The sequence below is a fragment of the Zonotrichia albicollis genome, chromosome 17, assembly GCF_047830755.1.
Source record: "Zonotrichia albicollis isolate bZonAlb1 chromosome 17, bZonAlb1.hap1, whole genome shotgun sequence".
Classification (NCBI taxonomy): Eukaryota; Metazoa; Chordata; class Aves; order Passeriformes; family Passerellidae; genus Zonotrichia; species Zonotrichia albicollis.
Genome location: NC_133835.1, coordinates 5,281,797 through 5,308,192, shown reverse-complemented (window position 1 = coordinate 5,308,192; position 26,396 = coordinate 5,281,797). Strand labels below are relative to the sequence as shown.

The window sequence follows — 26,396 nt, the reverse complement described above, 5'->3', positions numbered from 1 at the left end:
CTTGAACTAGGTAAGAATTTATGCTAAAACCCTCCAAATTTCCAACTTTAAATGAATAATCATGCTTTAAAAAATTAAATTCAGCTCTATTTAATGAACAAATATCTCCATTTCTTTCTCTGTAAAAGGAACACCAGCCTCTGAAAAAAAAATCACAAAGTAAATTGTCTCATTCATCATCACTGCTATTCCAGCACAACTAAAGCAAATCCTCTTCTGCAGAACACAAGCAACACTAACATTGCTCACAGCACTAAAAAACAGCTGCAAAGTTGCTATTTAATCCACCAAATTATCTCTCAGCCTACTCATCTTGGGTTTTATCTGTGCTTTTAATCAAAATCTATTGTTAGGGGAGGATACTTTTAATCTGTGATTCACTGCAGCCTTTCCCTATGACTTTGAGTGACACCCAGGTCACACCAGGGCTGTACCAACAGCTGGCCATACCCTGAAATTGTCCTATAGATTCAAAATGGTGCTTGTCAGACTATCAGAATAAAACAGGTACTCATTTTATTAAGGTTTGGATTGCCTCAGCCATTTCAAGCACAATTTTGGGGTACCCACTTGGGAAACTGAAATGTTACTTATTCTCTTGAGTGGGCATCACAAGGTTCTCATTAATTTCGCAAAACAATTACAAAGTTCTCAATTAATTTTGCAAAAGAGCTTGAAGAGTTTCAACTAATCTCTTCAGAGTAACCCCACACTGTTGGTGTTTCACCTTAATTCTTGTGGCCTGTGGGTCTGTGCAGTCGTCAAAGCGGATGCAATATCCAACCTCATGTCCCAGCACTGCCCCTCTTTCATCAGCAACTCGGCCTGCAACCTGACAAGAGAGATCCTCATGAGCAACAGACAGCCCAGCACCCTTCAACCTTGTGTCATTACAAAGACATCTAAAAATACAATCAAACTCCACAATACATGAATTAATCCCTGCAGAATTCCAATCACAAGTTAGTGTCAGTCTTTGAGTGACACTCTAGCCCATGCCTACAGGCAGTGAGTTCATGATTTCAGTTGGAATCTTATCACTTTGAGCCCAAGAATTCAGAATAATTGTCAATCTGGATAATGCAAACAGAAGTGCAGGAATTTCTAAACTATGCTTTATATCTTTGCAGCTACCTATCTTTATTTCTAACAACTCCCATGCTCTAGATGGGAGAGCAGAAAAGTCACTATTAAAATAAAATATCACTTTCACTTCAGTACAAAGCAATAAATCACCAGTTATATTTCTCATCTCCTGTAACAGCCACAGTCCAGGCAGGCTGCAACAACAGCCTCAAAGAAAAACCCTGCTGTGTCCATGTACTAAGCCTGAATGGAATAATCTTTCTATTTTAGGCTTAAAAATGACGCATTGAGACATGAAAGGGAGAAGAGAAGAGAGTTTGCTGTGAGAAATCATTGCAGCACTCACAACATCTCCTGTAAAACTTGTGCTCTGTCAGCTGGATGCCCTATGAAGGAGAAAAGGGAGGACACTGCAGGCAGACTGCCCAAAGCACAGGATGCAGAGCTCTGCTAGAGACTGTCCCCTTAACCAGGCTGGATCTGGTCAGGGAATCCTGGATCTACAGTATCTACTGAGGAAAATGCTGGTGTGTTGTAGATATCATTTATTATATTACAGAGAACAGGCAAAATGAGAGTTATAAAATGGCACCTCAGCTCTCTGTATAAAAAGAATGCTGCAGCGGAAACTTCACCCACATCAGAGCCTGGCAGCAGCTGTGAAGACAAAGGAGCAGGGGATGCTTTCTGTGCATGCTGCTACCAGAGAGAAGTCACTGCCCTCAGCATCTCCTTTTCCCCCTCACAGATGATGTTCTGCTCTTCAAGACAAAATATGTATATGCAAAAATTTCTCATAATAAAACTGTTCCTCCTTCTGCCTGACATTTTTACAAGGAGAAACAAAAAAAACACACCCCATAAAAACAAAAAAAATCCAAACACAAAAAAAATATTCAAAACCTAGAAAGAGGCACACAACCTCTTGTTTCTTCCACTAGCTGTACAACTACATGCAGATTTACATCACTGTTTCACCTTGTGAAAGAAGTTGAGGGTCACACAAGCACAGCTTTAGTCCTGAGTCAATCACAGCTCAGCCCTAAGTTCTGCACACAGTTCTGCTGACATCAGTCAGTTTTACTTCAAAGCTTCTACATCTGCAGTCCTGGAATGCTGGAATGTTTGGCCAGACCCACTAATCAGGTAGAATTCAGTGTGTAACACCAGCTCTTAGAGAAAGACAAGCAGAAACATCTTTTCCTTCAGGAGCTTGTGCAGATTCCTGCTATTCAGCAGGATAAACTGATAAATAAACTGCTGATAAACTGGAGGTTCTAATGCCAGCAGACTGAGAGATGGGACACTCACTGAAACTGCAGCGACCCGACGAGGCTGTGTCACCCCAACAACTCTGCCTTCAGCTGTCCAGCCAGCTTCTGCCAGGTACTGCAAACAACAGGGGGGAGAGAGAGACACTGTCATGCTGTGCTTACACCAAGGTGTTGGCTCCTCACACTTGGTGTTTTCACCTGGTTCTGCTCAACATTCCATGGAAAATCCCCTGATTTCACCAACCAACACAGACACTTACCTGTGGAATCTGTGTTGATTTCCCACATCCTGTTTCCCCAATAATCACCAGGGTCTGGTAGTTCTCCACTAGGTAAAGTATGTGATTTCTGAGCTGAAAGAGAAGATGACATTTAGACATAAAAAGCAGATTGTACAAAAATAAAAAAACAATTAAAATTATAATATTTACATATCTGGCAGACACAGTTACATGGAGTTCACTGCCAAAAGCTAAACAGTCCTTTAAAATCTATAAATGACATGTACAGCATATAGTAAACAACATATATCAACAAAGCCCTTAGAACTGTCATTTACAGCTGCCAAACAGGACAATAAATTCCAATAAATAGAGAGCAAAGCCATAAAATTATTATTTATGTTGCAAAGTGATTTTATACTGCTCTTAAAAAAAAAAGAGAAATAAATAAAAAAAACCCACCAAAAACAAACACAAGAATCAGGCATCAAACAACACACTTAATATATCAAAAAGAACTCCTGTACCTTAAAAACAGGCAGCTTTTGCCTTTGCTGTTCAATGGAGAGGGAAGCATAAGGGTTGTAGATGACAGTGACAGCGCTGCTCTCAGCAGGGCTCTGCCTCTCTTCCGAGACACTGACACCAGGACCCTCTGAGCCTACACAACAGGAGTGAATTTTAACTGGAGAAACACACATCTCCCTGCTGTATCACAATACAGCCAAAAGAAATATGTTTCATACAAGTAGGAATAAAAAAGAAAACAAACAAGTTTTCTGTGAAAGCAATCAAAATATTACCTAACAATAAACAAGGGATATGCCCCTCACTTCAGCTCTGAATTTACCTCAGGAACTGAAACTTGATTTATTCCTGCTGCAAATTATCACAAAGCTACTAACAACTGAAACTGTGGAATGATGCAAGGGAACTAGAGGTCAAAGCTCATCTCAGTAACAGAATGGGTCATCTCCAGCTGCAGATTCAACCAGGAAAGTCTAAGAGCAAAGAGGAGGATTCCCCAGCTTGCACTTCTCCCACTGTTAAAAGGTTGGTCCTCTTCAGAGCTGCCAAGCAGTTCTACCACAAATCAACAATTATCAACATTATTTCCAAGGTGCATCTCTCGGAGCTGCTCTCCCTGGTGTTAACCACGGTTATTTCAAACCATGGCCAGGATTTTGCTCCTCCCTCAGAACTGCTTGGGATCCCCCTGCACACTTCACATCCCCTGGAGACCCCGGCAAAGGGCAGCACACCCACCCCACAAAGCACCCCCTCCATCCCCTCCCCTGCCACCCCACAGCGGGCAGCACCCACCCAGAGCCACAAACACCCCCTGGGCTTTGGCAGGGAGGGCACAGCCATTTCCCCACTGCCCTCATGGAATCATCAAGGTTGGAAAAGTCCTTCACCATCATCCAGCCCAACCTTCACCACCACTGTAATCCCTAAACCACATCACCGAGCATCGGACTCTGATTCCTCTTAAAATCCCTCAGGGATGGTGACACCATCACCTCTCCGGGAAATTATTCTACCGCCTGACCACCCGAACAGTGAAATAAAAATTATAATAGCTAACGGAAAAATTATAATAGCTAATGCCGTGTCTCGGTTTAAGGCTGTTTCCCCGGTTCTCTGACGGCAGACACGGCAGGAGGGACCGGCTCAGCACAGCTCCCGTCAGGGAGTTTAGGGAGCGATGAGGTCACCCCTAATCCTCCTCTTCTGGACACAAAGCAAACCCAGCTGCCGCTCTCCGTAAGACACGTTCCCGAATCCTTTCACAGCCTTGCTGCCCTTCGCTGTAAACGCGCCAGCGACCCCAAAGCGCCGAGGGGGGCAGCGCCGCACCCCTCACCACGACAGCCCGGAGCTCTGTCCACCACACCCCTCAGCACGGCCAGCAGGGTTCCATTGCCCGCACCCCTCACCGCGGGCAGCCCACGGCGGCGCTCCGTGCCCCGCACCCGCACATCCCGCACCCCCACATCCCTCACCCGGCTTCCAAAACTTCACCGGCCCCACGGGCGCCGCCATCTTGGGGTGAGAGGGCGGCCGGAAGCGGCACCCACGTGACGCGGCCCGCGTTGCCATGGAGACTGAATACACACCACACCACACCACCCCCTCCCCCCCCCCGGCCTTCCCTTGACGCGTAGGGCCGGAAGGTTTCGGCCCATGGCAGATCTGTGAAAACCTTCTTTCTGTGAAAAATGTGTGTTTTATGACTGGCTTTTCGCAAATATTAAAATGAATATTTTGTGTGTTGTGTTAGAAAGTTATGCTGTGTTAATTCCCTTAAGTAGTGGGTTAAATATAGTTTTAGGTTGTAACAAAATGTTAAAATAGAAACTATGCTTGCAGGATACTTTTTTCCCTAAAGAAGGGACTCGCACTGTGATAGCAGCCACAGGACACCTAAATCTTTCGGAGGAAGAGAATTTGTTGCTCCATTATCAGGAGAAACAAACTTCTTCCTGCCTCGCTCAGCCCTGAGGGCACTGTCAGGATTCAGAGGAAGCAGCTGACACTGAGCACACAGAATTCTGTGTTTGAATGGAATTTATGCATCGTGGATGAGGTGTATGAATATGCAACAGGCTGTTGCTTTAAGGGTTAATCCTCTGTTAACATGAGGCCTTTTTCGGGCTTATGCTGCCCAGAAAAAGGTATCCAGACATCCGTAACTCTTTGTTTCTATTGTCTCATATTGTCCTAATCCAAATTGCCCAAATTATTATTACTTGAATTGTATTACTATTTTTATAATTTTATTACAATTAAACTTTTAAAATTTTAAAAAACAAGTGAATTGCGTTTTTCACATTCCCTCTGCCTTTCTTCCCTCACAAGGCAAAGATCTGCAGCCAAGAGACACCAGAGTTCCTGTCAGCACTGAATAACACCTACTGCCCAGCAAACTGCAGTGCAGGTGGGTGGCTTGGCTGTGCCAGGCCGAGGAACAGTGGACTATAAGGGAATAATTTGCAAACTGGCATCAGGTTTGCACCTTATTCCCTGGCACAGAAGCTGGGGCTGCCCCTGAATCCCTGGAAGCATCCAAGGCCAGGTTGGACAGGGCTTGGAGCAACCTGGGAAAGTGAAATGTGTCCCTGCTCATGGCAAGGGTTGGGATGAGATCAGCTTTAATGTCTTTTCCAACCCATTACCTTCTGTGTTCACCTGGGGGAGCATTTAACAGGGTCAGAAGATCACTGCCCTCAAGTCCCTGCGCTCATTAATTAATTAATTAGAGCTGATTCCTTCTCCAGTGAAGGATGCCTCCACAGCTGCTGCACTTTACACCAGGCAGCTGAAGGACAAGAAAGAAAATTATCACACTAATAGTGAATAGATACAGCTGTGCCCCACCACAGGCTGCTTACAGCCTGTTTAAACCACAAACAAACCCGTGAAAGCCCATGGAAGTTACTATTGAATCAAACTTAACGTAGGCTTTGAGTTAATTAAGTAGAAGCTAAAGGAAATATAAAAAATAGAAAGCCCAAACTGTTTCTAGTAAGTTTAGTAATACTGTCATATATTCATGCTTATGGGAAAGTAAAAATCTAATCACATCTTACATTCTTATAACTTCCCATGCCAGCAGTGCAGTTATGGTGATTAACACAAACTGTACCTCACAACACTCTGCCTCCCTGGTCACTTGTTATGCTGAGTAACCACATGTAAAAGCGGTTATTAAGTTATAATTATGATGTTCTTTAAAGTTCTAAGTATATGTTTCAATGCACTTTTGATATTAAGTCCACACTCTCAAAAATAAACACAACTCAGTATTTTGTATCATCAATATATTAGTAATCATTGAGAAAAAATCCCACATGGAAAGAGCTGCCTATTAAAGAGATGAATAGCAAAGCGGAGAAGTTATGCTTGAGAAAATATATACAGATAATTATTATGAAATCAAGACTGCACAAAGAGTATTTTGCATAGAGTCTAACATTGTATCGGGTTTGCCTTTATGGAAAATATAGCAAAGAATAAAAATACATATTTTAAACTTCTTTACATCTGGATGGAAGTTAATAGTGCAAAGCTATGAACTATTGAATATTTACAGATTAGGAGAGCCTGAATGATTACATTTCCATGATTGTCAGAGCAGAAGAAAGAGGGCCCAGATTAGCTGCATACTAATCAGTACATTTTTGCAATGTACATTTTTGCAATGTACATTTCTGCAAGCTCCATCTGTCCAGTTTAATGTCACCTTGCTGCTGTTTAGCTGCAATTCCTCTGCCAAGTTTTAACCTTCCCCTCTGAAGCCCAGAACCCACAAGACACTCACACAAGCACATATCTGAGTATTTTGCAGTAGAAGAGCCACAAGAACAATTAAGAAATGATAAACCTTTGTTTTGGCTAATGAGTATCTGCACTGGCAGGCTGCTGGAACTTCAGTGCCTCAATGTGCAGCTGTTTGGGAGGATAGCTTATTCATTTGAGGGTGACTGTTTTCCCTCAAGAAATGAATGGATTAAAAAACTGAGCTTTCAAGAGACCTTAAAAATGGTTCTGTCACTGACTTCTGTGTCATTGCATTTCTGGTGAAATTAGGACTTCTGTGAAGAGGCAGCAGCTTCATAGATTTCAGATATACTCAGCTTTTCCCACACAACCAGACAGCAGCAGCAGCCACAAAGATAACAAAAAGTCTGTCTGGTAATGCCAAGGAATTGGCCTCATTTGGCTCTCCTACAAACATGGGGGGTCCTTTAGAATATTATCCCTCACACATTTATTTCATGATGTCCAGCAATCCAACCAGTCTAATACAAAGGCCATTTGAAATTCAGTCACACTAAAGCCTTGTTTGCTGACACATTAGCTCATTCTGCCTGCCAGCATAGCTTTGTGTGAAGAAAATGTAACATTTGACAAGTAATAGTGTGGTACTGACCTACTGGCTTCTAGATTAGGATTACTCCTGGTTTGTGTCATGAACCAGTTGGTGGAGAGTTTCTACAAGACCAAGGCTGATTTCAGAGCCTGCTTTCATCTTGGAACAGACTTTCAAGCAATATGAATTTCAATACCTAGACTTCTTAACATAAAACAGAAAAGGGTTGAGCTACTGAGCTATAACACTGCCAACCCATCAGCTTAAAACATGCATGAACAGGTTGAGAAATGAAAATTTAACAGAATAGTAGAAGTCAATAATGGCTGTATAGTATTCTTCAAACAAAGCCACAATTCCAGTTTCACTTTCTGTCAGTCTGAGGTTTCTTTCCCAGCTGCCCTCACAAACACACTGCAGGACAGTGCTGGGCAGGGATGGACAGACGTGATTCCTGAGTTTCTGCTGCTTGCTCTGCATGGACATGCAGTTCATCTCTCTATGATCCAGTGTGGCCTCATAACCAGGGAGCCATTCCTCTTAGTCAGCGGGGGAGAGGTGTGCAGCGTGTTATTTGGGCTGTACACTGCCTCCCTGGAGGCGTGTAGCCAGCTCCTCTTCCTCTTCAGCTCTCCCACAAATGCTCTCAGATACAAAAATTCCATTCTCAGGAAGTGTTCCCTGGTCATGTCTCTGGAAGCCACTGTTATCCTGAACAGCTGGTCCCACACCCTGTTCTTCTTGCAGCTGGAAAACTCTTTGAGGTTGATAGGCTTTGACCGTGAATGAAGAATCCGAAATTCCAGGTCAAAGTGTGCAACTGCTGGGCCTGACAGGATCAAAATGTTACTGCTGTTCAGCTTCCCATCTGTCCATGTAAAACTAGCAAAGGAAGAGAGAGAAAATGATGAGTTAATTCAAAATAATCAGTAAAGAAAGTATTCACTGGAAATTCCCCTTCACCACATTTAGTTATGTTGTTTTTACAACCCAACTGATGAGCAGTGGGCTCTTTTAAGGATAAATGTTGGTCATAAAATCTGATCACTTTTCCTTTCTATGCAGAGAAATCATGTAAAGCAAGAAAAAGAAATTGCACTTGCCTGTAGGAGCCTGTGGTCACTCTAATGCCATCAATCAACATGAACTTTTCTCGGACTTTTCCAATGATTTTGGTGCCTGACCTGGTGCAGTAGGTGCTCCCCGTGATAATCCGAACTCTCATCAGCTGTTAATGACACAGCAAGAGTCAGGTGCACTGCAAATTTCAATTATTGCATTAAAGGAGTAAGACAGCAACAACCATCCCTGATGAACTGTGCACTGGCACAAGAGTCACCCACAGGGAAAAAAGTGAGCATTTAATGGCCAAAGAGGTGACATTAAGGGGCAAACCCATAAACTGACTGTGCAGAATGGGACTGTGCAAATTCCTGTCACCTAATCATCAGGATCCAAATTCCTGAGAACCTGCTTCTCCCTTAGCCTTCAAAGTCTTGACATGCCCAAGCAACTCCAGTCATGCTCTAGGAACTGGACATTCCTCCAGCATTTCCTTGAATTTTCAATTAGTATTTGTTCTCAGAAAGCAGCTGTAACATCCAATTACAAAGGTTTCAGATTTTCTATTAATTAATATCTTATGTAGGAATAGTTAAATCTTCCAAGATAGAGCTGGAGCTACGTAACACCCATTTTAAGTTGTAGCAGCAAGTATAATAATTTCTTCACAGCTTAAAGATTACAGCCATAAGATGATCAGTTCCCTACCCCTATAAATATGACAAAGCTCACCTTTTCCTGCTCAAGGTCAACTCCCAGATCCTTGCACATTTTTAGAAAGTGGGAAAATGAAGACTGATCTAGAAGGATATACACTTTAACTTGCCGTTGGCTACAGGCTTCCAAGAGGTCTGTGAAGATATCAGTGTCTGTGAAGAAATCCATAACCAGGGCAATCATCTGAAAAGAGTTTCAGAAGAAACCATTAGGCTGTTTCCACAGCACTGCAAAGGAGATAGCACATGAGAAATTTGAGTTTCAAATTAAATACTCCCCCCTGCCTTTTTTTCAGGTGGTATTGGAACATGGTACAGTCTTCTGTGATAAAGAGTATTCTTCCTCATCCTGAGATAGAACTAGAAGCTTGGTTTTGCCCTATATTAGGCAAATTTGATCTCTTCCTAAGCAGGAGAGGTCTTTTTTTTTCCTTTTTTCAAAAGAGCAGATGTCTTTTCCTCAAAAGCACTGCCAGAAGAAAAAAGTTGAGCTTACTTCCAATACTACAGTTTTCCCATCTTCCAACTTTTGAAGTATAAAAAGAAAGAAAGAAAACCCAAAACGACCAGTGTCTGACTGCTCTTTATATTATGTCTCTGATGAAGATAAAAGTCAGGTTCATCTTCACCTTACTATTCAGATTCTCATATTTCAAGTCAAGACCTGAATAAAACATCCCTTGAGAGCCAGCTCCTACCCCCGCAGATCTCCCCCATAGACTGAACCCCAGGATTTGCCGTGGATCCTCTGTAGGATGGGGAAGCGACGGCTCTTTCAGAGAGCTGGGAATGGGCACTCCGGGTGCCAAATCCGAGAGAACTCAGCGGCACCCAGAGAGCCCATTCAGAAGAAAGCGGGGGGAAAGCTGGCAAATTATGAACCTGATTAAAAACTAACTACAAAAGATGGTGGAAAAGACATAAAGCAATAGGAAACAGCAGAATAATTTAAAACGGAAGGGTATGTAAGTAAGATAAAGCGGGGAAGGACGAGGCGGCCCCGGGAAGCCGCACAGCGGGAGCGGGCGCTCCGCGGGCAGTCAGTCAGTCAGTCCCTCACTCACTCGCTCACTGACCTGCCGGGCGGAGCGGATCTGGCGCCGCACCGCCTCCTTGCAGCCGTAGATGCTGTCCCCGCAGCCGGGCTGGAAATGCGCCTCCACCCGCGTGAGCCCGCGGAAGGCGCCGCTGGCGAAGCCCGGCCAGCCCAGCTCCAGCGCGGGCGGCTCCAGCTCCGAGCGCTCGGGGAAGTAGGTGAGCGACGAGGCGTCCAGCGAGGCTCCGGCCGACGGCTCGGCCGCCGGCTCCGGGCCCGCGGCGGGCGGCAGCGCGGCCCGAGCGATGTCCTGCACCTCGGGCTCCGACAGGAAGGGCGGCAGCTGCTCCCGCCGCAGGAAAGCGCGCAGCGCCTCGGGGCCGCCCGCCACCAGCTCCTCCAGCGCCAGCCGCTGCGCCTCGCTGTACGGCCCGGCCGGCGGCGGCCAGCGCCCCGAGCCCTCCTCCAGGCACTGCGACGCGTTGGCCATGGCCGGAGCGCGGCTCCGCTGCCCCGGCTCTTTATAGCGCTCCTTCCCCGCCCGGCTCCGCTCGCCCACGGCACAGTCACGGGTGGCACAGCCCGCAGCCTTCCCCACGCCCAGGGAAGCGCCAGCCTCGAAGGAGGAAGATCAGCCCAGCCCTGGTGCTGCTGCCCAGCCCGCATCAAAAGGCTGCTCCAAAAGCTGGAGAGGGCAAATGGCCCCAGCCGGAAAGGACCAAGCGGCGACGAAGTGACTTAGTGACCCCGATTTAAAATGCCAAATAAACAGAAAGCAAAGCTCAGCTATGATCAGGTGAAAGCCCCCAAGGCAAAAAGGAGTTTATTTGTAAACTGTTTTTTGTTCCTGTTAGAGTACTTTAACAGCAGCACGGTATAATAAAGTTTAAAAGCACGTAGAACAAACAGGGTATTTTTACATACATTCAAGAACTGCAGGACTTGGGGTCTTAAAAATACAACTCGATATTGGCTTTGAAGGTGTAATCTTGGCTACCTCCCCGCAGCTTGGTTTGGTGCCAGTGTCCCAGATCCACAAATCAAGCAATAAATACCTTATCGTTTTGAACAAGTGCAGACAGAACTTTTTTCCCCACCTCCAGCTTTAGTGAAGGAGTGGCTGCTTAGAAATCGAAGTAATAAAAGTAGCTAAGCCTTGTTGTTCTTAGAGATTTCAGACAGAAATGCCAAAGTTAGTTACTCTCAACACTTTTTTGAGCAGCCTTTTTGAGTTATGGATATTTCTATTCATTCATTCAGTATTCAAGCCAACAGCTGAAATGTGCCATCTACTGGACACACATGCCCTAAATTAAAAAATACATAACCCAGACTCTGGTTTGATTTGGCAGAATTCAGTGTGGTTGGTCACTGAAGTATTGAGATGCAGGTCTAAAGAAAAACAGGCCAGATCTCAAGGAGAGACTGCACACACTGCTCAGGTAAGAGATCCAGCAAGCACAGACATGCACAGAAATCTGCAAACAGATAAAGGCTTTGCAAAGCAACCAAACCTCAGGTCCACTCAATATTGGAAGTATCTTCAAAAACTAGAGTGGCACTTTAGCTCCTCAAACTGAGTTAGTAGTAGAAAAATGATAGAGCAGGAAAGAGTATTTCAGACAGCACAGTTAAAAAGAGAAATATGTTTATTTAACTCCTACAGTAACTTGTAAATTAACATTACCCTCATAACCCATAATATTCTGTAGTGCATTTGTTAGTTTACTTTTGAACAGGGGCTTTGTCACTTGCCCTCAGTGATTGTCTCACCTTGGAGACCCCTGCAAAGAAGGAAACACACACACACATATGTATTTATATATCTCTAAACAAAGGCAGCAGAACATGATGACACTAAAGGGCTAGTTAGCTCATTCTATTTCAGACGGCATAAACAAAGGAAATATAATACAGTTGAAGATAACCTGCAACTGTTTCAACACTCTTTGCAACTTTAGTGGAAGAGTAACGTATATATCACAGAAGTTAAAAGTAAAATCAGCTTTATGGCTCTTTGTAAAAGCGGTTTCCTCTCCTGTCAAAGATAAAGTAGAAATAAAAGTCAGTATTGGAAAAAAAGATTGATAATTCCTTGATATAATTCCTTGATTTAATATAGATCTCCATAGCTACTCTGAGCAAGTTCATTGTGACAGATTTTTCCAAGTTTACATAAATTAAAAGTAAGGCATTAGCAATCTTGGAAAGCAGTAACAAGTTCACTTTTGAGGTTAAATACGCAAAATAAAAATTATCTTCACCACTAATGCATACAAGAGGAACCTCTAAGTTGTTACTACATAATGTCTCTTTTTCATCACTTACACTGCATAGGATAAAAACAAAGTGCTGGAGAGTGGCATATTAAAAAAGTGTTAAAAAAGTAATAAAGAAGAAATAAAAGTGCTGGACGGAAGTGGAAGAATCTTTAGGAACAAAGTGACAGCAACTTGAGCCTGGGGTTTGTGTGGTGTGTGGTCAGGGCAGGATCATTTATTGAGGGCGTAGAGCGAGGCGTGGCGCAGGCTGTGCAGGCTGGCGCTGATGTCGCGCCGCTGCTTCAGGCTGGCCCCGGCAGGGACCTGGCTCAGGTAGCTGGCAGGGACACGGCCCCGCCGGGACAGGATGGCCACCATGTGGCTCAGCTTCGACCTGATGGTCGAGTAGTGGAACTGCCTCTCTTTGTGCAGTTTTTGGAAATATTGTGCCCTGTGACTACTGGAATAGTCAAAGGAGCGGAGAGAGGATATTGAGCCTGTAGAGCTCGCAAGAGAGCACTGGGATGATGATGAAGACAAGGATTGCAGACTAGAACTGGATGTGGCCTTTGCAGGCAGAAAATACTCTTCTCTTGAAAACTTTCTGGGAAGGAGGGGTGTTTCTGTGCCCTCCTCTTCCTTTGTCTGTGTCACTGCAGTCTTCAGCAAAATGGATGTCTGAGTGCCTGTCACTCTGGCCGTGACAGAAGCCTGAGTGCTACTGTCTGCTGTGGCAGTGCTGGCCTGAGTGGCTGCACTGCATTTGGTCACAGCTGCCATCTCTTCCCAATGACCAGTTTGAGTTGATGCACTTCTCTGTTCCACTGTGCCCGCTTGATTGCTGAACAACTCCTCTTCACACAGGCAAGAAAGCTGCAGGTTACAAAGCTTTCCTGCAGGAGTATATTCAGTTTGATCTCCTTTTTCCAGCAATTTCTTTGGTGTGCTAGACAGTCTGGCAAATTCTGCTCTCAAGTTGCCTTCCACAGTATATTCTTTGGAGGATTCTGTTCTGGTCAGCAGGTGATCAAACATGCCACTGTTCCTGCAGCTGGACGGTCGCTTTGGGCTGATGGGCAGCGACTGGGCATAAAGAATCCTGAACTGGAGGTCAAAGTGTTCCACCACTTGGCCTGACAACACCAGCAAGTTGCTGCTGTTCAGCTTCCCATCAGACCACGTGAAACTGTTGAAAACAAACCAAGACTCACAGTTAATCTCCAGTGCATTTCAACAATACAGCTACGGACAGCAAGACTCAGCTTAAAAAATGAAAATAAGGTGTGACGATGTTCACAGGGGTCTGAGGATGAGGGAAGAGAGGAGGATCTGACTCCAGGTTTCAGAAGGCTGATTTATTATTTTATGATATATATTACATTAAAACAATACTAAAAGAATAGAAGAAAGGATTTCATCAGGAGGCTGGCTAAGAATAGAAAAGGAAAGAATGATAACAAAGGTTTGTGGCTGGGACAGAGAGTCTGAGCGAGCTGACTGTGATTGGCCATTAATTAGAAACAACCACATGAGACCAATCACAGATGCACCTGTTGCATTCCACAGCAGCAGATAATCATTGTTTACATTTTGTTCCTGAAGCCTCTCAGCTTCTCAGGAGGAAAGATCCTAAGGAAAGGATTTTTCATAAAATATGTCTGTGACAATAAGGTAAGAAGTCAATAGACTATTCATTTCTGCAGGAAGAACTCTATTTAGCCATGGCCAAGCTCTCTGCTAGCAACAAGCTGAGTAAACCAGTTTTCCAAAGGTGTTTTCAGATTTGTGTCAGCCCCACTTGGACTCAGCTAGTCCATGTGCCATTGGCACTCATTAACACAGGGCAAACAGCAAAGTTAATACATCTTTTGCAGTAAATCCCCATTTCTACAGCTTCTCTGGGCACCAGCAGACCCCAATACTTGCCTGTAGGAGCCGGTTGCCACTCTAATGCCATCAATTAACATGAACTTCTCCTTGGCTTTCCCAACAATTTTGACACCTGACCTCATGTAGTATGTGCTCCCTGTGAGACTTCGAACTCTCATCATCTGGTACAAAAAAGAAAGGGAAAAAGTGATGTCAAATTTAAGTTAACTTTGGAAAACTTTTGATTAGCAATTTTAATTAAAAGCAGCTAAGAACAGTATGGAAGATCCAAACCCTCTTAAAAGAAAGTATTAGGAAAGAAAGCAGATGGTACCAGAGCTGTGCCACCCTTCAGCTTCCCACGTTTCTGTTTTGCTTAGCAAGCAGTTCCTTGAGCCAAAGAATAAAGCTATTTAAACATTGCAAAATTAAATCCCTGAAAATTGCTGCATCCTCAGGACAGGGATCCCAGTGCACACAGCACATGGGGCTGATGCACATCATGGTTGTAGCTCGTACATATGAACAACAGACAGGTTGCTTTAGCCTTTCAAAGCAGTCTGATGCTTTACAGAAAGGTTTCTTTGATATGCATAAACTGTACCACAAAAATAAAAACAAACCACACCAACTCCAATTCAGTACTTACACTTTCCTGCTCAGGACAAACTCCCAAATTGTTGCACATTTCCAAGAAATGGGGTACAAAGTCCTGGTCAAGAAGGATGTAGACAGGCACTTGGCGGTTGTTATAGGCATCCTGAAGGTCACTGAAGATCTCAATGTCTGTGAAGGAATCCATCACAAGGGCAATCACCTGCAAGGAGAGCCACACTACTTGCTCAAGAGACTTATTTTACACAAGACCACTGCCTTCCTCAGCCATTTTCTCATGCTGTTATCATCAGGGCCTCATGCATTTCCTTGTCCTGCTGCACAGGCTCTGGAAAGCTCTAAAAGATTTCTATATTCCCACAACACTCCTGTAAATTCATTGTGCCTCAGCATGCAAAGGACTGAAGAGGTTTTTCCTCTGTCTGCTGCTTTTGTACACTTTCACATCCTCCTTTCCTACACAATCCCCTGTAGTGTGGCCAGACTGGGGAAGCTGTCACAGCAGAATCTGGACTCCAGACAAACCATCTCCACACCTGTTCTCCCAGTGTTTCAAGCAGCTACAGGAGAATTAGCTCAAATGGCCTCCCTGCTGTCAGAGCTCACAAACCCCAGCTGATCTCCAGAATCTTCCTGGTTTCTATATTGTTACAGAGTTTCTATCCCTTACCTTTACAGGAAATCACTCACCCAACCCTTCTTTCAAAAAGGCAAATCCTAAAATGGGAATATCCCATGTATGAACCATCTCTCCAGCTAATTCAGAGCCACCTCACACATTACACTGATTTGGTGCTTGAGTTCTTACCCTTCCAGACCACTTCTGTGTAGGGACACAAAGGCATAAAAAATTCCACTTTTCTATTAAACCAGCATAAAGAACAATGAGAACACAACCACTGTGGATACCTGGCACCTGCCCTTATCAGATGGAGGCTGCTGCAGCACACCCAAGGTGTATAAGCACGCAACAGAGCTGCTCTGTGTGTGGCACAGCCTGTACTCACAGGAAACCTTTCCCACAGGAACAGGCTGAGCTCTGCATTCCCACCTCTGTCCTGCTCCCTAAGGGACTGGTGCTGTTTGGCTGAGTTCTGACATGTAACATGCACAAGCACATGGGTATTTCTAGATAAAGTTACTTTATGTTGGTGCTTCTTGCGTGTGTCCTGAGTTTCTTGTCACCCAATCACTTGTCAAAGTGTTGAAGAAGATTAAAAACCAATAAGATAATTTTGACAAGACCAGACAAGTAAGAAAACCACCCCAAAACACAAAACAATTCACACTAAAAACAATTCACACTAAATCCTTGGGAACACTGATGCCTTCATATGACAGCTCAATTCACAGCACGTATGAGTTCTAGTCCCAGAATTAGCAGCTGAAAAAGAAACACAGTTTTGCCAAAAACGTTTAGAGGAAAGAGAGAAAAACCTTTTCTCTACTCATCCATTCAGGATAGCAAGGACAAGATCACAGCAGTCACTTGAACTAACTGCATTTGAGTGCATTAATCAAGAATGAAATTATGCAGCATCTGAAGTTTTCCCAGTCTTCACATTAACTTGAGGAACTCAGAAATTATTGAGAAGTATCACACAGAATCTGACATTGAGTAAATCTTAGTGTGTCAAAAATGCCCATTTGTGTCCACAAAAATTCTCCCTGGATCAGGCACAGCCACAAACGGGGCAGGAGCAGCTTGCCTTGCTCTTGGCTCAGAGTGAGGGAAGGTGTTTGACAGGATGCTGCAAGAGCAATATTACAAACCAGTACAGCTTTTGAGGGGAATAAATGCCTTTATGGTGTTTACTCGAGTTGCCGGACTGGTCTCATATACCTGTAGGGATTGTTTGAGAACAGAGCTTCCTCTGGGACCGTTTCTGGCAAGGAGCCCGTCGTTCATGTCATCCTCACACACTCCCTAAGCTCCTGCCCTCGCAAGGGAGTAGAGACTGAGCTCGGTTGTTGATTCAGGGTGTGTGCCGTGCACGTTACACAAAGAGACGGGTTGCTTCATCTGGCCACCCAAAAAGGAAGCTACACATTTAAATTCTAGCTGAGCCAATGGAATGGCTGCTAAGGAGAAGGGTGGTTCCCAGCTGGGATTAGTGTTGGAGGCTATAAACTCCGGGAATGCAATGAGCTACAGGGAACAGTTACAAATTCATACGCCACGTGGTTTTCAAGCCATACTGTGCATCAGAACAAAAGCGTTCACTCCTGTAGGGAGAAAGTCCTGTCAAAAGCAGTTCTGTAGGTCACTTAGTGAGCTAAGGAAGGAAAATACAATCACAGTGTTATATCTATAGGTAACCTTCTCTTATAGAAGAGGCTCATTCTGTGTCACACCCTTTAAAGGGCAGTAGGATGTTTCTGCAAGCGCACCTGCCTGGCAGAAAACATCAGTGTGGAATCCTGAACAGAAGAACTTCTGCTCCCAGTGAAAGCAGGCTCAGCTGGATCCAGTGGCTGTGCTGGCCACGGCAGCAGCGCTGCGGGACGGGGAGCTCTCGGCGCATCACCCAGAGCACCCGGGAAAGGGAGGTGCAGAAGCAGCAGAGTGCCACTTTTTCTGCATTTTCGAGCTTGACCTCCTTAATGACACTGTCTGCTCGACAAGGGCTTTAAAGCCACTAGGCTTTGCTCGGTGTCCCATGGCGACGCGCAGCGGTGCCGATTCTTGATGCGCTCGCAGACCAAGGGGAGAGGGACCCAGAGCAGGGCAGGGCAAGGAAGGGAGCTCCTCGGGCACTCACTGACCTGCCGGGCGGAGCGGATCTGGCGCCGCACCGCCTCCTTGCAGCCGTAGATGCTGTCCCCGCAGCCGGGCTGGAAATGCGCTTCCACCCGCGTGAGCCCGCGGAAGGCGCCGCTGGCGAAGCCCGGCCAGCCCAGCTCCAGCGCGGGCGGCTCCAGCTCCGAGCGCTCGGGGAAGTAGGTGAGCGACGAGGCGTCCAGCGAGGCTCCGGCCGACGGCTCGGCCGCCGGATCCGGGCCCGCGGCGGGCGGCAGCGCGGCCCGAGCGATGTCCTGCACCTCGGGCTCCGACAGGAAGGGCGGCAGCTGCTCCCGCCGCAGGAAAGCGCGCAGCGCCTCGGGGCCGCCCGCCACCAGCTCCTCCAGCGCCAGCCGCTGCGCCTCGCTGTACGGCCCGGCCGGCGGCGGCCAGCGCCCCGAGCCCTCCTCCAGGCACTGCGACGCGTTGGCCATGGCCGGAGCGCGGCTCCGAGCCCGCCGGGATCGCTCTGTGCAGAGTTTGAATCCAAACAGCGCGGCCGCCGCTGGAGGAGCCTTCCCCGCCCCGCGCCGCCGTTGGCTCCGGCAGGAGGGCACCGCCTCCGCCGGGCGGGACCGGGACGGAGATCCCGGCTGGGACAGCCCTGCCATCCTTCCATGGAGCCGGGACAGCCCTGCTGCCTTTCCATGGAGATCCCGGCTGGGGAGAGCCCTGCAGCCCTGCAATGGAACCGCAACAGCTCTGCCAGAGCCCTCCTGCCCTTTAAAGGAGCTCCCGGCCGGGGACGGCCCTGCTGCCCTTCCATGGAGATCCCGGCTGGGGACGGCCCTGCTGCCCTTCCATGGAGATCCCGGCCGGGGTCAGCCCAGTTGCCCTTCCATGGAGCCGGGACAGCCCTACCCGAGCCCCGCTGCCCTTCAATGGAGCTCCCGCCTAACCCTAACCCTGCCCTGAGCCCCGCTGCCCTTCAATGGAGCTCGCGGCTGGGGACAGCCCTGCCCGAGACCTGCTGCCCTTCAGGGGACCGGCAGAGATCGCGGAGTTTTTGCCCTGAACAGAATCAAGCCCCTCTGTGCTCGTACAGATGCGTGCTAACAAATGCTGGAGCTAAAGCCTTGAACGCTCCCACGGAAGGCAGGCACAGCTTTGGCTGTCTGTCCTGCTTGTCTCCAGCTCCAACTGCTGCCACTTCACAGAATCACAGAATATTCTGTGCTGGAAGGGCTCCCCAAGCCTCATTAAAGTCCAATTTCTGGCCATGAACAGGGTAGCATCAAGAATGCCACCATGGCCCTGAGAGCATTGTCCAAATGCTTCCTGAGCTCTGCGTTTGAAATAAAAAGTTACACCCACCCCTGTCTAGATTTCCTCTTCTGGATCCCTCCTAGCTGTAGACAGCTGAGAGGCAGAGATATTTAACAGAGTGCCAAAACTCAAACCAATATAAACCAACAAACCAACCAACCAACTAACCAATCAACCAACCAACCAAACAAAAAACCCCTCAGTGGCATGTTTGTATTATTAAAAGAAATTTAATATAATTTTTAAATTAAAAAATTCAATCTCTCTATTAAAGACACTGAGTCAGGTGCTAATACTGTCAAACACGCTTTTGGCATGAGTTTTACATAAAGTTTAAGATTTTATGCATTGCTTCAACATGTTAAGAAACCATCTTCATACTTACAGTAGCAATAAAGTCAATTCCATACAATATCAAATATCCTTTTTTAAAAAAAGTTTTAAATATATTAGACTCTGATTGCCAAAATGCCATTTTATACACAAAGCTGCTAATACAATATACAGTTCTTACATTATTTTTTTTTTCTTCACATAAAATACATTTCATCAAGTTTTATCTGTACATGTTTTACTACTGATCAATGGAATTACGAGTTATTGCAGAAGGCTTGCCATCATCTCTTACTGTCCTGTACCAGGCTTATCCACGCTCCTGCAACCTCTCACTGCAATCTAAAGGCTGAAGACATGGTGGTGGCAATGCTAAGGCTGCATCTGCACTGTTTAAAAACCCGTGTGTCCTCTCCAGCTGTGGTGGAGATCATTGCATTGGTGTAGCTTTGGGAACAGGTATCTCAAGCAGAGTCTCCTCTGCTACAGCTTCCGTGGTTGAAATACAGCAAAATGTTCTAGGTCATAACTGTGCCATGGCAGATGTTGCCCAGAGAGCCCAGTGGTACTTGAATTGTGTGAGGGAACTGAGAAGTCCATTGGCAGTTTGGCCAACATGAAAACAGAATAAAGATGAAGAACAACCAGGGAGAACTGTTCTGTCACACAGCCACAGGCAAAACAAACCAAAAAATGTAAATGTGTTCTGGTGTAAGAGGTGAGACCTCGCTGCTGCAAGCATGTTCTGGATTCTGCCTGTAGAGAACTGACACACCAAAGCAGTCAATGTGATTTGTTAAAATACATGAAGCCCCTGTGCATTTCCTTTCTGTGTATTTAGGAAGAGAGAAGTGGTGCTCATGAGAGAAATTGAAAGAGCAAATAATAATGTCACAATCTGGCATGCTCTGGACTGTTATTCCCTGGCAAAAGTCTCCAAGGTAAAGACCAGCAAGAACTCTATGGTCACCACAAACCTTCCAGAGACAAGTTACCTTTAGCAAGTATAAGGCACAGAAATAACCCAGGTGTAGGGAGAAACCTTCCAGCAAACAGACAGACAGTTCACCCCTGGCTCACTGGAGACCAGTGCTATTGCTTTCTCAGGATATTCCCCTTCGCATGGTAACTTACTTAGTTCCAGCAGGGATGATGGGGGTAATCAGAGCTCCAAGACTGAAAAAAAAGACACTAGACAGAAGTTGTAATGTCATTTGGGAGCTTTTAAGGGATTTCAACCCCATGAAATAAGATCCTGCTCAATAAACTCAAGAATTCACTGCCTCCACTGAGTATTGCACTGAGTCATTATTGCTATTGCCCCGCCATGCTCTTCTCCTTCCCTACCAGGAGTTCCTCATCCAGGTGGTTCTTCAACCACACCTCCAAGATGGCACAGAATCACATCAGCTAGACTCAGTTCTTCCCAAAATTGGGAGGGTTTTAGGATTCAGGAGCACCAAAGAAGTGAAATCAGGTGGGCTGAAATAGCATCATGTGGTATGTGAAACACAGATCCAGGTCTGATTTCAAACAGATCCCAGCAATGGGACTTAAGCCCTTAACTAACATTTCAGTGCTGAGCTCACTAAAGTAGAGACATTGTTTTGAAAGACACCTTTTTCTCCATCTAACAAATTTCTTTCAACATGGAATGTAAAGCTGCTCTCATCAACCACTGGAAATAGTAAAAATTCAGCACACAGGAAAATGTGAGGAGAAGGAAGGGTTATTCTCATGCAGCTCTGCCTGCAACAGACCTGTCAGTACATTCACATTCTCAAATCTTTGCACAGTCTCTGTGAACAACTACAACCTTTGGCTCACTGGTAACTTAACTGGGACTCTAATCTGGCCTTGAATCTGTAATTAGATATTTATTGATCTTAAAACCATTCAGTAAATCATAAAAACCTCAAATGCTCCTCTAATAAACTAAGATACGCCAGTCACAACATGATTTCTAGGTTTTATAGATTTTCAGCCATATTAACATCCAATGAAACAGCCAAGTGCCCTCTGCTCTGTACCTCAGAGCTTTCCTCTGGGATGGCCTTTAAAACACACAGATACCAAACCCCCACTATTGTTGTAACACTGCTAAATTTTACAGTGAAAAGTGTTTTTCCTAGAGGTAGGCTGCTACAATGCCCATGTACAGAATCTGTGTTTTTTATTCCCCCAAAAGTCTGTTTTTATCCACAAAATACTCCACCAGAAGCAAGTTAATTATCCACCTTACAGAATCCCTCATCCCAGACCTACAACCCACAGCCCTGCCAGTGCTGCACAGGCAGTGACCATCATATCCCAAATGTCACCACACAAAAGTATGAACCCATTCCAGGCCATTCTTCAACAGCCTCCTAGCTCACACCCTGGTGGAACTTCACCCCAAAGCCAGTGGCAGGTAAATACTTGGCAGGGCTGTGAAATATATCGTGCAAGATTTATCCATTACTGCCTCTTGCTATTAATAACTCTCCTGTCTTCTTAAGAATGGATTACATATGATCAGACACCACTGGATTCACAGCTAGGATGATGAGTTCTCAGAGTTTTACTTATGTGAAACACCAGTGGAAGTCAAAAAGCTGTTTATCTAAAATGGACTGATTTCCTGCAGTTTTAATATATTAATAGCTCTCAGTGAAAATAAGCCTCAAACTACTTTACACTATTGCATTCAGTGATCTCCTTTTCATTTCCTTGGAATTAGGCAGGGTTCAATAGACTTGCTAGCACGAAGTTGCTCTGAGAAAGAAGGAAAAGGGCCCTACTCCTCCTTTGCTGGGAGGGAAGGCAACATCTGGGCCCAGAATTTGCACCATACACAACCTAGTAGATAGCGGCACCAAAATTTGTTTGTGTTCAGAAATCTCATCAGGACGGATGTGAGGAGACAAATCTCACCACCATGGGAGAAGAGAGGCACCTGAAAGAATCATCTCCCCTGTTCTATAATAGTCAGGCCACACTTGGTGTTATCCCAGAATAATTTACTCAAGGTAATCACAAGATCCACTGTTAACCACATACAGATGCAGTAAAGTCTTTCCAGTTACCAAATCATCCTCTTACCACTAGAGAATGACTTCAAAAATCCCTTAAGGTCAAGCACAAGAAGCATTTCCTAGTTCTATAATTAGCTTATGTTTCAACAATGGAGGGAGCCCAACTTCTCTGGATGCTTCAAGCTCTGCCTTTAGCAGAACTGGGGTTTTAAATGAACCACACCAACTGCCACCACTTTATACTTTGCACCTGAAACTGGAGAGGAAAGAGAATTCCATCTTACAATTCAAACCTCTGAATTGTCAGCCTGGTACCTCCCAGGTCCAAAGGTGTCACCTGCACAGCGGTGACACAAAGCCACCTCTGCTGCCTCGAGGAGCCCAGAGCCCTGCATGGGAATGTATCCAGCCCCAACAATGGGGGGATTTGATGGGGGGCAGAGGATAGCACTTAACAGTCACTGGCAGCCTCAGTCAATTTTTTATAGCCTAGAAAAAAGTTAAGGCTGTGAGGACCCCCGCAGAGGGAGAGTACATGTGAAAGGGAATATTGGTGTCCAACAGGTGCCAGATAAAAGGAAAATGGGTGGAAGGTGCATTTGCTGTTGCTTGGCTGAAGCACAACTAAGTGAGCTGGATTTAATCCACTGAGGCTTACAGAGACCCAAACAGGTTCATGTCTTCAGAGTTTGGAATTTAAGCTGCCCAAGAAGACACATATTCATGCAGGCAAACAGTTAGGTGTGTGACAGCCCCTCTGTGCAGAGGAATTAGAGATTTACAGTCATTTCTGAGACACAAGTGAAGTGTGGCCAGTTCCTCAGAGCTGTCCCACACTCTTCTCTCACCTCCCCCAGGTACACAAAGTCTGAACCTGCTGCAAAGCCAGTGCCAAACCCCCAGGTGACCCCGTGTCTGTCAGAGCTCACATGAACTCCACCAAGACAGTGCTGGCACTGCAGCTGCTGCACAGCACAGAGGCTTTGTTAAGTGTCAGGCAACTCCCCCAGACACAGAGGCATTTAAACCTTCCTCTGCCAGCTGTTGCCCACTGCTGACAGCTTCAGAACAAAGCATCTCCTGTCCTGCTGCAGCGTTCAGCTACCACAGCAATGGTCACAGTTATTTCTCAGCCAAACACTGCAGGTTCATGCAAGTGTCGTTCACATCTACAGGATTAGAAGTGCTCTCATGGCCTTCCTGGGTTAGTGTTGGCAAGCCTTTCCTTCCCATCCCTCCTGAGCCCTGTGGTTCTGGAAATCCAGAAAAAAATCAGAACACAAAGCATATTGCCCCTACTATCTGTGTTGAGCATACAGAGTAAACAAACAGAATCAATAGGAAAGTGAGATCAACAAAAGTCTTTTCAGTTTTAACAAATTAAGAGTCTAAATAGTACAAATAAGTTTTTTAAATTACTTATCCCAATATAGACCTTTGTCAGTATTTTATTGCAGTAAAATTCTATTGCCAGGGCCCCTTTATTGCAACATCAGTTTTAAAGCCTATTGAGTGAAGCCTGTTCCAGGAAAAGTTCTGCTCCAAACCTGATGGCAGTCTGCAGTGACGAGCTGACAGAGCAGAACAGGAGCCAGCCAGAGCACAGTTTGTGATGGTGAGCTGTCACTGCAAGGAGGTAACACCTTGCAAACTTCCTAAGTGTAGCATCTGTGCTTGCTTGTTGCTCCAGCCCAGGAAGTGCTGGATCCAGCTGTGTGGAAAACAGTTCTGTCCACTCTTGCAAACCTCATCTGGGGGCTGGATATGTGCATCCCCCAAGAGTGACAACACAGGTCTGATCTGTCACCTTCCAGCTGCTCAGTGACGTACAGCAAGAGGCTCAGACACAAAGATTTGAATTCAGATCCTTTCTTTGTTCCAAGGCATCTCATGGCTTCCCAAGGATGGGGAGGCAGTACTCCATACCTTCTTCCCCAGAGAGCAAGACTCAGGAGACTCTTTTGACATCAGATTGATGTGCATCCCTCCAAAGAGCCTTGCTCCACCTGCATTACTCATCCAGCTGCAATGGAAGTAATTGGCAGGGCAAAGTACAATTTGAGATGAACAAGGCTGCCACAGTCAGGATGTCCATAACCAAATTCTCCCTTTGAAATGCAAACTCTGATAGATCCAACCCACATCTCCTGTCCTCTGGGGTGAGACACAGACCAGACTAGGAAATCCTGCAGCACCCATGCACCTTCTCTTCCATTTCCTCCATGGGAGCTTTGAATTTCAGGAGGGGCGGATCCCCACTGGACACTGTGTAATACACCGAGGTCCCATTGGAGCTGTAGGGAGAAGTCCTGGACTCCATTAAGTGCGACTTGGCCTCGTTCTCAGCAACTCCTGCCATGCCAGTGCTGAAGTGGGTGCTGAGGAAGGGGTGCTGGAGCAGCTTGGCTGCAGCTCGCTGCCTCTTCAGCTCCGACAGCGTTTGGTGGTTGTGCTCCTTGTAGGTGCCCCAGAGCTGCGGTGCCTCGGGCAGCCCGGGGCTGCTGTAGGGCAGAACGTGCCCAGGGTTGCTGTCAGGCTCAGGGTGCATGCTCCAAATGTCCCCGTTGGAAAAGGTGTACTGGTAAGGGCTGGCAGATGCCATCAGTCCATTCTGCAGAGGGATCTCGGTGTCACACTGGGTGCTTTTGTTCGCCAGCTCCGGGAGGAGGGAGGAGTTCTCCAGCACTGAGTTCTGTAACAACAAGACATGAAACAGCATTTTCTACCATTCCTCACAGCAGGGTTCATCCCTGTGACAACCTCCTAAGTCTGCTCACACTCAGCCTTTCTACCAGACAAACACTGAATTCCCCCACTAATGCTGTCAGCCCCAACCAGGAACTGTTTCCCAAACAGGAACCTTAACTCTGAAGGCCTCACACATACACAAAAATAATATGCTTATCTACATAAAATGACAATAACTTAATTAAAATCAAGTCACTGCAAAGCAAGTTTACCATTCTTTTGTGCTTACCAGCTTGTGGGCTTTAGAATGAAAGGCAGACACTATTTTTTTGGAGTATCCTGGTTCATTTTTATCTCAAAACTATGGATGTAGCTGTGCATCTAAAACAGGCTTTCCACTTGAGTGGGACATCCCAGTTTGTACCTAATGAGAATTTGGTCTTTTGCCTACACCTGGGGGATGAGGTCTACAAATTTTTCAGCCACCTTCCACCCACTGCAACTGAAGCTGCACCACCAGCCCTCCTCAGTGGCTCCCATGAAAGAGAAGAGATTCCTTACAGGGTCTGTATTCTCCTGGTCAGATCGAGTCTCCCCAATTTCTCCAATGAGAGCCGAGTTTCTTCCTTCTTCTGCTGCCCCCAGCTGCTGCCACACCATGGCCTCCTTCTCACACTCCTTCCTGTAAAGGTTTGTCCTGTCCGAGAGGCTGGCCCTCCTCACCACCTTCCTGTGGGACAGGGACAAGGGCCATCAAAGCTGTGAGCAGGACATGACATTTCCTCACAGCCTGTAGCTCTTCTTACATCCTCCTCCTCCTCCTCACAGCCTCTCCCTCCGGAATGGAACGTGGATTCAGCTTCCTGGCACCCACACAAAGTGAAGGCACTGGGGTGGATAATGAAGGTGGGAGGAATTTTAAGGAGCTCTAAAGTGGCACTGCAAATTTGTTTTAGAGTTCATACAGGTCACCTTATGGATCTATTCTGCAAGCAGTGGAGTAAATGTGGAAGGAAATGGCCCATGGGCTGTTTAGGGAGCTTTGTGGTGTGCAGGACTGCTTTGGTGTCCAGAAACATCTCACAAAGACCTCTCCAAACTGTGTCTCTGCACTGCATCTTGGCTATGCGACATACCACTGAAGAGCTCAAGTTAATCCACTTGAAGCACTGATTTCCAACACCAGTTTCACTGTTTTAACAAGGTAAAATCTCACCATTTGGTCCTGTGCTCTGGGCAGTTAAACCACACCAGCACAAAACCATTTCCCCCCAAGAATTAGCACCTCTTCCTAGTG

The 26,396-nt window shown here is 46.0% G+C and overlaps 4 protein-coding genes across 7 annotated transcripts in view; all 4 read right to left on the bottom strand.

The window, feature by feature from the left end:
- The window catches only part of DHX35 (DEAH-box helicase 35), a 31,513-nt gene extending 26,836 nt beyond the window's left edge, over nucleotides 1-4,677 (bottom strand). Inside the window, exons 1-5 of one of the 2 annotated variants that reach the window (XM_074553447.1) lie at nucleotides 4,588-4,677; nucleotides 3,109-3,242; nucleotides 2,621-2,713; nucleotides 2,398-2,475; nucleotides 728-832 (exon numbers count right to left, since the gene is read on the bottom strand). In XM_074553447.1, the coding sequence (XP_074409548.1) occupies nucleotides 728-832; nucleotides 2,398-2,475; nucleotides 2,621-2,713; nucleotides 3,109-3,242; nucleotides 4,588-4,627 (450 nt within the window). In that variant the 5' untranslated portion in view covers nucleotides 4,628-4,677. The remainder of the gene's footprint in view (nucleotides 1-727; nucleotides 833-2,397; nucleotides 2,476-2,620; nucleotides 2,714-3,108; nucleotides 3,243-4,587) is intronic. The other variant, XM_074553448.1, reaches the window with a different exon arrangement.
- A 1,560-nt stretch (nucleotides 4,678-6,237) lies between these two features.
- LOC102062900 (protein FAM83D-B) lies at nucleotides 6,238-10,944 on the bottom strand. Its single transcript, XM_074553449.1, has 4 exons — nucleotides 10,312-10,944; nucleotides 9,252-9,419; nucleotides 8,561-8,685; nucleotides 6,238-8,339 (listed from the first exon to the last, which is right to left on the bottom strand). The coding sequence occupies exons 1-4, from the start codon at nucleotides 10,759-10,761 to the stop codon at nucleotides 7,949-7,951; spliced, it is 1,134 nt and encodes a 377-aa protein (XP_074409550.1). The 5' UTR covers nucleotides 10,762-10,944; the 3' UTR covers nucleotides 6,238-7,948.
- A 164-nt stretch (nucleotides 10,945-11,108) lies between these two features.
- Nucleotides 11,109-18,415, bottom strand: LOC141731083 (protein FAM83D-B-like). Its single transcript, XM_074553450.1, has 4 exons — nucleotides 17,783-18,415; nucleotides 15,051-15,218; nucleotides 14,459-14,583; nucleotides 11,109-13,718 (listed from the first exon to the last, which is right to left on the bottom strand). The coding sequence occupies exons 1-4, from the start codon at nucleotides 18,407-18,409 to the stop codon at nucleotides 12,764-12,766; spliced, it is 1,875 nt and encodes a 624-aa protein (XP_074409551.1). The 5' UTR covers nucleotides 18,410-18,415; the 3' UTR covers nucleotides 11,109-12,763.
- Nucleotides 18,416-19,274: 859 nt separating this feature from the next.
- The window catches only part of PPP1R16B (protein phosphatase 1 regulatory subunit 16B), a 64,310-nt gene continuing 57,188 nt past the window's right edge, over nucleotides 19,275-26,396 (bottom strand). For all 3 annotated transcript variants that reach the window (XM_074553415.1, XM_074553416.1, XM_074553417.1), the window contains 2 exons: nucleotides 25,661-25,829; nucleotides 19,275-25,103 (listed from right to left, as the gene is read on the bottom strand). In XM_074553415.1, coding sequence (XP_074409516.1) covers nucleotides 24,588-25,103; nucleotides 25,661-25,829 — 685 coding nt within the window. In that variant the 3' untranslated portion in view covers nucleotides 19,275-24,587. The remainder of the gene's footprint in view (nucleotides 25,104-25,660; nucleotides 25,830-26,396) is intronic.

Coding starts and splice junctions, on each gene's coding strand:
- LOC102062900 (XM_074553449.1), bottom strand. CDS start 10,761: ATGGCCAACGCGTCGCAGTGCCTGGAGGAGGGCTCGGGGCGCTGGCCG. Junction 9,420..10,311: donor AGATCCGCTCCGCCCGGCAG/GTCAGTGAGCGA, acceptor AACTCTTTTCAG/ATGATTGCCCTGGTTATGGA. Junction 8,340..8,560: donor GTGACCACAGGCTCCTACAG/GCAAGTGCAATT, acceptor TTCCTTTGCTAG/TTTTACATGGACAGATGGGA.
- LOC141731083 (XM_074553450.1), bottom strand. CDS start 18,409: ATGGCAGGGCTGTCCCAGCCGGGATCTCCGTCCCGGTCCCGCCCGGCG. Junction 15,219..17,782: donor AGATCCGCTCCGCCCGGCAG/GTCAGTGAGTGC, acceptor CTCTCCTTGCAG/GTGATTGCCCTTGTGATGGA. Junction 13,719..14,458: donor GTGGCAACCGGCTCCTACAG/GCAAGTATTGGG, acceptor TGTTTTCAACAG/TTTCACGTGGTCTGATGGGA.